Below are 11,325 nucleotides of genomic sequence, written 5' to 3' on the forward strand. Positions count from 1 at the left end.
CAAAAAAATCCGCTAGGTGATATCCAACCTTGAATTGTTCTCTGCAACTGGGCATGTCTCCAGTTGTTCAGATTCCCTAGCTACTGGACTCAGACACGTCTAACCAAAATCACGGAGCCATTGTTTATGTACCAAAACTTTTAAAACATACACAGCCTCTGCTTCCAGTAAGCTAAGTAGACATCGTACTTGATCTTCTACATTGGCTTTTAGTGGTCAACGATGAGCTGACGCAGTTCATGAAAGGAAGGACGGTGATGAATGAGACAGAGAGGTACGAGGCTGTCAGACACTGTCGATACGTTGATGAAGTGAAGAGAGACGCTCCATGGTGTTGCTCCGATGAATTTCTCAAAGCCAATAAGGTCAGTGTTTTCATGTAATACAATACAATGTGGAAATAAAACAATTTGTGACAGATTTTTTACTAAAAAATTCTTTAAATAACAGTCATGTAAAAATATTTGGAGCCACTTACTATAATTTACTACTTCTAAAAAATAAAATACATTAGTAAAATACATAATAAAACTTAGCTTCAAGTGAGAGTTTTTTAATTTTGTGTAGTTTATATTAAGTCAATATTATATTTGATTTTCTTGATTGATCCTTTGTCCCAAGCGCGCGCAAATGCTGCCCAATTTTTATTTTCCACTTTCAATAGGTCTGAATACCTTCGAATAGAAAGAGTTGAGAAAATGGGCTGTTTTTTTTTGTATTTTTAGTCTAGCTGTACATGAAAGATTCTGTATGTACCAGTTAACCATCTATATGTATATTTCTCAAAGTATATCGTGTATCGTATATATGTCGGTTTTCCACCTATAGATCTTAAAATCTTTAAACAAATATTCCGTACCAAAGAGGATTCGATCTCGGACCAAGCCGTTCACAACTCTTACACCTAGCCCACTGGACTATGGACGTGGAATTGATAGTCAGCCAATATAAGGCATTATAAGAGAGCAATACCTTACTGCTTTACGTGTGACGCGGGTCATAGCATGTCACGAGAAGCTGTTCACTCACATTATTAAACTGCCTAATAGCAAAACTCTCACTACTTCTCATTGTTTATAAGGCAAAAAACTTTTCTCATGATATGTAGTTTGAAAGTTAGAATGGCAAATGTTGTAATATGTTGAAAACAAATCAATTTTCTGTCCAAATACTCTTCTATTACACGGGCAACGCCGGGTGGCACACCTAGTAATTATATAAATTTAACAAAAAACGAATTAAGATTTAATCAATGTTCAACTCTGCTGACTTTTGCAAGAGTTCAATAGTAATATATTATTGCTGTATTATAATGCTATAATACAATAATATATATTTTTTTGTTCGATCTTTAAAGGATGCTGAGGTGCGTTAGTTTTACCCTCTCATGTTTGTCAACTAAATATTTGCAAGTAATTCCATAGAATTGCGCATATATTAATAGAATAAATAAAACGTAAAGTTGCTAACTCCCCCTGTAATTTTACTCTTGTGATAACCATTTTCGAGATAAAACATCAAATTATCGGTCGATTGGAGTTATTTGTTTTATCTTGACTTCGATGCCAATGAGCTTATAATTAATATGAACTACCATATCGTGGCCTGGGCGCAAAATAGTTGTAACTTCCCTTAACTTAACTTGTAATGTTCATGAATTATATAAACTGAAAGTCGTATTCTATGTGCTTCTTGCCAATCTTTTGTTTACAGTTTGACTTCCTGGCACACGATGATGCACCATACGTGTCAAAAGACAGTGACGATGTCTATGCTTTCGCTAAAGAGCGAGGAATGTTTCTCGCTACGCAGCGGACAGAAGGTATGAGTTTATCTCGCAGACCGTTACCGAAGGTTTTTTTTCCATGTATATGGTAGTTTGGTAGCCTGTGTATGCTGTTTAATTCTATCCCTTTGAAAATGTCAACTATGCAGTTGAATGAAGCTTTGAATTTTGATTTTATGATTTGACAGATAATTTGTATTTAACGATTTCAGGGATCTCTACAACCGATGTCATAGCCCGTATCATAAAGGACTATGACGTCTATGTACGGAGAAATCTGTCTAGGGGTTATTCAAGGGAGGAACTTAATGTGGGATATTTGCGAGTGAGTTTTCATGTCAAATGTTACAAGTTACTGACATTTTTTAAGATAAAGCCACATTTTTGAGCTAAGTGAAAATCTATTATTATGCATGAATGGGTGGTTGAAACAGACACGTGGAGCTAAATTTAAATTGAAAGTACCATGTCTTCTTTCATATTTTACGGTTGTCTAAGTAAATTTAAAGTTATACATAGAATGTTTAGAGCTAGAAAACATTACTAGTGGTCAACACAGAATAAGCAAGCCGGTATTACCTTGGCTTTGATCTTGAATAGCAAGTTTCAGTTTTTATTGGCGCAACCTGAGTAAAAGTTAAGCTCTCCCTACGATTGATCTGTTTTAATTTAGTACTTTAGTAATTTAGTAATTTAGTAGATGGCGTTGGACGAGATAGTTACGACATTTCCAGCACTGGTCATAGCCTTGAGTACTACATCAATAATATTGATGTGATGAGGGACAATTTCTCACTTTTTTGATGGACAAATTTTTTTTGTGTTATAATACAGTTTTGTATCTCTTTGGATGTCAATGGATTGTCAGCAGCAGTTCTTTTCAATGTTGAGCCTGTAAAATTTAGTTTGACTCTAAGAAAGCTTGGCACTAAAATGAAAGTGATGCGAAATGGTTCTTGCACCATCTGAATAATGCCCTAAGGTATTTCTTCCCTATTCGCTTTCATCACCAAACCTTCTACGACTGACAAGGGCAATCTCTCGGCCGATTACTTTGAATGAAACGGAAAGGCTCAAAACCTACTATAAAACAGCCATTTGGAAAAAATGAAAACAATATGTTATTACAAGGTCATTCTAATAAAAGTCAGTTTTCACACAACAGCAACATATAAAATGCCCACATTCATGCCCTCATGAATGTGGGCACCCTTGTTCGGCAGGCACTAGTCTAAATGTTTTAACCTTGGAATATGTTTATATGGTGGTTCAAAACACTATCTGGTGGCTCTCTCACTCCGTCTCTCTCTCTCCCTCTCTCTCCCTCTCTCTCTCCCTCTCTCTCCCTCTCTCTCCCTCTCTCTCTCCCTCTCTCTCCATCTCTCTCCCTCTCTCTCCCTCTCTCTCCCTCTCTCTCCCTCTTTCTCTCTAGCATAATTGGTGGAGTTTGTTATCTAAAATCAGATTGATTCCGTGCTCTCTCTGTCTCTATATTTATTTATCCACAGATTTATGCAGACTTGTCAACTCTCTGAATTGGTTCTTATTCCGCTTCTAATGTCGTTTTTAAACAATTGAATGCTCGGTTCATCTGTCAAATCAGAAAGTGCAGTTACCATCGATAAGCATGCTAGACCATTTTTTATTGCTATATCATTCTCACACCATTATTTGGAGAATATTCAGATGTTTGTCTAGTTATTTTCAAACTAGTGCCAATTTTACCCATGTTAACCTGATTTCACGACTAGGTAATGAGTGTTGCATGTTTATCAAAGCGAGATAACTTCTTGACTCGAAGTCTTACTGAATTTACAGGCGAAAAGAATTGAAGTTGGTGGTAAGTTAGATGCATGGAAGGGTAAAACGACAGACTTTATTCAGAACTGGTCAGAGAGGAGCGGGGAGTTTGTGCAGAACTTCATGGCTAATTTCCAAGGCACAGGGCCCCTGGTTAGTAGCTTCTCTGTCTATATTATACATAGAGCTTTGCGCATATAATAATTTAATTGTTTGATGCCGGTTTTGAAGGTAGACAATTTGAAAATCGCCAACATTCAAAAGAAATATCACCAATCGTATAAACGATATAATTGTATGACAGTGATTCTCTCACATCTGACGGTTTTTAGACTGAGCGATGCAGGAACTCAAACACACAGACTTTCTAGTCTTATAATAAACTCATTTCATGGCCTTCACACAGGCATTCATTAAATGCATGTTTCTAATTATCATGAACACAAAACAGTTTTTTAATATTAAATAAACAGATAAATATAAACAAAAGTTTAAAAGTTTTTTGTAATAATATCGCGATAGGCCTATGTCACGAATTGTCTATAAATAGAGGATTTGCGATATATCACGAATTGTCTATAAATAGAGGATTTGCGATATATCACGAATTGTCTATAAATAGAGGATTTGCGATATATCACGAATTGTCTATAAATAGAGGAATTGCGATATATCACGAATCGTCTATAAATAGAGGATTTGCGATATATCACGAATCGTCTATAAATAGAGGATTTGCGATATATCACGAATCGTCTATAAATAGAGGATTTGCGATATATCACGAATCGTCTATAAATAGAGGATTTTCGATATATCACGAATCGTCTATAAATAGAGGATTTGCGATATATCACGAATCGTCTATAAATAGAGGATTTGCGATATATCACGAATCGTCTATAAATAGAGGATTTGCGATATATCACGAATCGTCTATAAATAGAGGATTTGCGATATATCACGAATCGTCTATAAATAGAGGATTTGCGATATATCACGAATCGTCTATAAATAGAGGATTTGCGATATATCACGAATCGTCTATAAATAGAGGATTTGCGATATATCACGAATCGTCTATAAATAGAGGATTTGCGATATATCACGAATCGTCTATAAATAGAGGATTTGCGATATATCACGAATCGTCTATAAATAGAGGATTTGCGATATATCACGAATCGTCTATAAATAGAGGATTTGCGATATGTCACGAATCGTCTATAAATAGAGGATTTGCCATGTATCACGAAACGTCTATAAATAGAGGATTTGCGATATATCACAATTCGATTCAATTTTGCAAACTTGCTATACAATGTATCTATGAATGTGAAACTGGGATAAAATTGGCCAAAAATGTGTGAACAGATAGCGTTCACGCAGACTAACAGACAAACAATGACAAAGTGAGATTTATTAATATAAACGTCTGCATGAAGGGCAAATCGAAACAACTTGTTCAAACATAATTCGATAGTGTTTACAGTAATTTTCAATGAGTTGTAATTCAATGAGCTCTCACTGTCGGTCGCTTAGCATAAACCTCTCTACTTGCCACTATCAATTGTAACTCATCGTAATATTTATGAATAACAATTAGTTCTGGAAAGTCAGTTGTAATTTAATATAAAGTCATATTTAAAGTCATATTTTCTAATAAATTATACATTGTTGTAACAGTTTCAACTTTTGCTAAATAATTAACAATTATTTATGTATGTATTTATAATTGAAGAAGAGTATTTTTAGGACACAAACCCTCTTGTACTATAACTATTCTGGTGTTGAAACAGCACCAACATAGTTGAGAATCGGCATAAATGTAGCCCTGGCGGGGGTGAGTGACATACTCAGAGCAAAGGATAAATAGTAGCGAGGTAGTTAATTTCATTTACTCTGATCACATGACAAAGATGATCTAGTGTCGCAGAGTTTGTTTAGCAGAAATTACAAAGACATTAACTAGATAGGAGTAATCTTGTTCAGCTTGCCAGAAGAAGATAATACCTAAAATTCCAAGATGCCAAGCTTGTCAGCTCAGGCCTGGTGCTCCAAACCCACCTCGGCAGGGATTTGATGTTTTAGTACCTTTTCCATAAATTACAAAAGCATTATCACTAGTGTAAGTCATCACAAGTCTGTCTGTCAGGTCTTATTGGAGGGCTGGGCTGGTCTTGCACTAATCACAAATACACTTTCTTCATCTTTGTCATTAGTGAATTTCAGTAATGACAAAGACGGTCTTGCAATCGGTGAAAGGAGTTACAAGCACGTCAAATCAGCTGTGCATTTGTTGACTTGGTTCAAATTAATAAGGCGCTGGCATATGGTTATGAAACTTTTATTGGTGATACAGTCAAACATGGATAACTCGGCCACGGATAGCTCGAAAACATGGTTAATTCGAACGGTTTCTTTGGTCCGTTCCCACGTAATGATAAATTGCTATAGATAACTCGAACTCAACACTGTTAATTCGAACTGTTTTTTTGCCCAACGGCTACCGAAACAGTTGTTATCGCTTTAGAAAATCACTTTATTCAAAGCCATAGAGGTAAACCTCATCTTTTCGTAATTCATAAGCGTTGTTATTACCACCATCGGCAAAATAATTTTGTCAACGACTTTTCTAAAGGTTTGGTCAAATTTGATTTATACTGCTATACGATTAATAGCACGGGCTTGCCGGGTCACGCGCGCAAGGATTTTCGCCACGCACATACAAAACAAAAACAGCATGTTGTTTTGTATGTGCGTGGCGAAAATCCTTGAGTGCGTGACCCGGCTAGCCCGTGACGAATAGTTTTCCGACGTTGATTCCGTGTTGAATCAACGTCGGAGTGTTGAATGTTTAAAACGTCTTAACATTGTTTTTATTAAACGTATACGTTGTCATTGCTAAAAAACTATTCATCGTTTGACCTAAACACAGAATACGTGTGTACATTCAATAACTATCCATTCAAAAAGCGTAAGTGATATACAATGTACCGTTAAACCTCGTAAAACTTTTAATTGAACTGCCTCGGAGTGTTGCTCTTAACGAATCCCAGGTAAAGTAAGGGATTTTTCTTTGGTAACTTTTTCTTGAAGTTGCATAAACTTCAAGAAAACTCGGCAAAATTGATCGTGGGTAAAACGCTCAAAAGAAAAAGATGTCTTTTCTTTTGAGCATTTCAACAACGATCAAGTTTTGCCAATGTCAATCTAAAAAAAACGTCCTGGCAATAACATCACCTCAAACAACAAACCAATCTCAAGTGATAGAAAAATCTCTATACTTTTTGATAAAAACGTTTTAAACTTTACATTAGAAGCATTTAATTTGAAACAAGCCATTTGTGCTTTTGATTTATATTATAGTTTGCATATGTACATGTATCTACTAATAAATAAGTAAATACATGGACTTGTGACAGTGCTCTGATAACTTGAATGCTCTGATAATTCGAACACTTTTGCTCGGTCCCGTGAAGTTCGAGTTATCCATGTTTGACTGTATTTTGTGTTTTGATCATCTGTGATCGGTTTTTTTGTGAGCCGTCCCTCAAAGATTAAATATGATGTCTAAGTAGCTTATTGTAAACAGAGACTGCGCATGTTTTTAAGAACTTTGTTGTCCGAAAAGAGGTTTGAGTAAGCTTGGCAGACATCGTAATCGACCTTCGAGGGAAGATGATTAAGAAATACACAAAATTACGCAAGAAATTTGGGAATCTGCAATGAAATTCTAGCTATTTGCAATGTTTCTAATGCTGCCTTCAGTGTGCTTAGGTTTTTTGCTGCCATACCACACAATATGTGGCATGGCAACAATATCTGTTATTGACAACAAGTCCATTTTAAGTTGCGAAGTTGTCTTTACATGTACTTAAAGATAAACTTAATTAAAATTTTATTAGATTTTTTCAGAAAGTATCGGTATGTTTTTATCATTTGCAATTGTTTTGATGTTTGAGTTGATATGAGTTCTAGGATCTTTCAAGATTAAAATCGACAAAATTTGTCGCGGTTAAAATGCGCAGAAAAAAAACACATCCGAAATGTCATCGATAGTTGTGATCTTTGATATTGGCTATTGTGTTCAAGTTGCAACACTACAGCGCTGCAGCGTGTCTCTATTCTGTCGGTCGCTTTGCAACTATAGACGCCATAATAGCGCTTTTGCTTGATATGAGCATTTTAACGACGTTTTGTCGATTTTAATCTTGAAACTTCCTGGCAGTCAGATCACATCAGGCATCAAAAGCAATCGAAAATGATAAAAAATACCCATACTTCTTGATAAAATCTTCAAAAATTTTATGCAAGTTCATTTTTAAATACATGTAAAGACAACTCCACAACTTAAAATTGACTGGCCAATAACCGATTTTGTTGACATACCATACAATATATGGCATGGCCACACAATCTGCTACCAGCCAATCAGCAAAAAAGTCCATTTTAAGTTGAGGATTTGTCTTTCCATGTTCATATGTTGGCTATTTGTTGCATTCCTATTAGAGTTTCTGCATTGTTTCAGAACAACTGGCTAATGGAGGGAGGCCGAAGAGTGAGAGATGCATTTTCTCCTTCCACTAGCCCGACACCTGAAGAGGAGGAGAATGAGGATGACTTCTCTGACTAGTTTACATACTATTAGCTTCTGTTCCTGTTCACCTTACGCTAGTTCATATATAATTTACTCATCGCTGGATGCATCATGTTGCACAGACTACAATGAATAGACTATTTCATTACAAAGGCTAGTAATTAAAAGAGTCACTGCGGTGGAATTAACATAGAAACACATGTCACTGCATGAACAGCTTACTAAGGCTATGCTGTGAGAATTATGTATTTAGTAATCACTGTCATAGCTGTAGACAGTAGTATTTGTTCCTGAGCTGAAATGTCGAAAAATTGGTACAAAGGCTTTTGTTATGAGAATACAGATAAACAAGATATTTTTTTGCCATTTTGAAAGAAGCTCTAGATATATTTCTGATTATCTATAGATATTTTTGTTACAATTTAATATATTATATTCTTATCTAGTCTGGAATACAATACGATGTATTTAATGGATCCTATGCAGATCTCAAAATAAAATATTAATTCAGCTACCAACACTTTATCAGCTATGGAGGTTTATAAAATATCCCTGATTTTACTGTTTTAGCATTTTGCTTTTGACTACAAAACTACGCTGTGCCGGGACAAACAGCGATGTAATTAGCCAATAAACCCGGTGTTTGGTTATTGTTGAAGTGACGCTTTTTGAGATCGTCTGAGATTTTTATTATATTGTTATAATTCGTGTGTTGAATGACATGGTTTTCATCTTATTTGATAGCTAACATTAAGCTAGTCGAATCTGACCTTGTTATCATATTGACAACAAGGTCAGAGCTACCTGTAATTGACTGCTGCTAAGTGGTGTCTCTTGTAAATGGTTGTCAGAACTTAAAATTATCTTCTCCGATTGCCAGAATTCTTGCACCAAAGTATATCGTTTCAACAATATTTATTTATTAATTTATCCCATGGTCTAATTCTTTGAAAGGCCTTGACCGGTGATAAAAAAATTCATATTTAGCTATCTACATGTATTAATATACGTCAGCAAGGAAGCATGTAGATTTTAAAACTGTCTTGTATGATTGCTCAATTTCATTGCTGACATATATAATCAAAGTTGCCAAGTACCTTAGACAATAGTAAAGTTATTAGTTACAGTGTACATATAAAAACAGAGTCATATGGTTTTCATATATGGTTATTAGACACAGTGTACATATAAAAACAGAGTCATATGGTTTTCACATATGGTTATTAGACACAGTGTACATATAAAAACAGAGTCATATGGTTTTCACTTACAATGATACCTTTTTGTACTACCATTTAGTTCAATCATTTAAACTCTAGATGACAGAGTAGCTAATAGAGAATGATGCTGTGACCGTCATCAAGCAGACGAATTTGGTTGATGCTGCTTGAAAAAACTGAGCAGATAACTCCCACCTTATAATGCTAGCTCACTTCCTTCATTTTGAATAGCTTCTATGGGTACATAAATACAGATACACTGAAACAAGACACCAAAATATGTGCAGAGAGCATTTTGTGTACAATCTTTAAATTAATACAGCGAATAAATTGTGTAGGGTTCAGTTTATATACAGTATAATGCCTTACGTGCCTTAATGCCTTAATAATTTTTACGTGTTTGGGTTATTTTATATTATCACAATTGTTAATATTGTTGCCAAAATATTTTATCAGCCTGTCAAAAAGTGTTGATCCAAATATGAAATGAACATTTAATATTAAACATGGCAGCCTTTCTTTATAACATCGTACAATTGCAGCTCCTAGATACAAACTAAAAAGTACATAATTTTAGCAACAGATAGTGCCGAGTTTTTCAATTAATTTCAGTAGACATTTTAAATATACTCTCCAATTATCCAACAAAGATCTAAAACTATTTTTCAAGCCAAAATGATATATGATGAAAATCGCATTTGAAATGAAATCTGAAATCTGAAATTTGAAATCTGTTGTTTTGTCAACAACAGTTTTGTCAACTGTTGTTGACAAAACTGAGCAGATAACTCCCCATCTGATAATGCTAGCTAATTAATTTCATTTGTGTAGCTTCTATGAATACATAAATACAGATACACTGAAACAAAGACACCGAAATATGTGAAGAGAGCATTTTGAGTACAATTTCTAAATATAATACAGTGAATAATTGTGTACAACAACTGTTGTTATCATGTCAAAACTTGGAGTTTATATGAAGTCATCAGCATTTTAAAAACAACGGAACCGATGTCTTTTCCGCATGTGGCAAGAAACGCTTCTTGAGAATGTAAAAATTCCCTAAAAATATGGGGATTATTATGAAGCAACTCTTGGTGCGCCAAGATTATTGTTTGTGTTTTCGGCAGATAGCGATGGGTATGGTCGGAGATAAGATATACTTTTCAAAGAAAGCGCGCCTCTATGTTTGTTTTGAGAATGTCAATATCACCAAATACGTTATACGCACAGCGTCGCAGGGGAATTAACGATAAATTATGAAAATTTCCCTTTAGCAAGCTGCCAATAGGAATGAACATATCGAGGGAGTAGGTTGGAAATGAAATGAAAACCGGCTTGAGAGAAAGTAAGGGTTAGCAGTGTATCTCGACGACTTGTTTGCTATCAATATAGTCGAACTAATGAAGACATCTTCACTAAGCGGGAAAATTCAGTCTAATAGTTTTATTTAAATTTCATCTTTTATTGAGGCAAACATTTATATTACATAACTTACTATTATTAAATTAAGCAGGTGTCAGGGAGCATCTGTAGTTCAGTGGTTGAAGCCTCGTTCACACAATATCATTAGCTATCATCATCATCACCTATCAGCTATCATCACAATATCATCATCATCATATCAATAGCTGTTGTCCTTTCATTTTTATCGTTGATCACGTGAAACGTAAATCGATGGCATTGATAAAGCAACGCAGATACATCTGGAATGTATGCAGCCATCAAATTTTCCCGATGATTCGCTGAGCATCGATGACCGCTTGAAGTATTTTGGCAAAAACACTTCGCGGTAACGGATGGCGTGACCGAGTTATTTCTGTTTACGATAGTTGCTGCGAATCTAATATTTGATTCTAGCAATCAAAAACTAAAAGGTATTTTTGTGAAAAACTAAAAAGAAAAAAGAGAACATTGCA

The 11,325-nt window shown here is 35.1% G+C and overlaps 1 protein-coding gene across 4 annotated transcripts in view; it reads left to right on the plus strand.

The window, feature by feature from the left end:
- The window catches only part of LOC137401542 (putative choline-phosphate cytidylyltransferase), a 39,962-nt gene extending 31,256 nt beyond the window's left edge, over positions 1 to 8,706 (plus strand). For all 4 annotated transcript variants that reach the window (XM_068087953.1, XM_068087952.1, XM_068087955.1 and 1 more), the window contains 5 exons: positions 214 to 365; positions 1,714 to 1,822; positions 1,999 to 2,111; positions 3,605 to 3,739; positions 8,118 to 8,706. In XM_068087953.1, coding sequence (XP_067944054.1) covers positions 214 to 365; positions 1,714 to 1,822; positions 1,999 to 2,111; positions 3,605 to 3,739; positions 8,118 to 8,222 — 614 coding nt within the window. In that variant the 3' untranslated portion in view covers positions 8,223 to 8,706. The remainder of the gene's footprint in view (positions 1 to 213; positions 366 to 1,713; positions 1,823 to 1,998; positions 2,112 to 3,604; positions 3,740 to 8,117) is intronic.
- Positions 8,707 to 11,325: the final 2,619 nt, after the last annotated feature.

Source organism: Watersipora subatra, chromosome 8, assembly GCF_963576615.1.
Source record: "Watersipora subatra chromosome 8, tzWatSuba1.1, whole genome shotgun sequence".
Lineage (NCBI taxonomy): Eukaryota > Metazoa > Bryozoa > Gymnolaemata > Cheilostomatida > Watersiporidae > Watersipora > Watersipora subatra.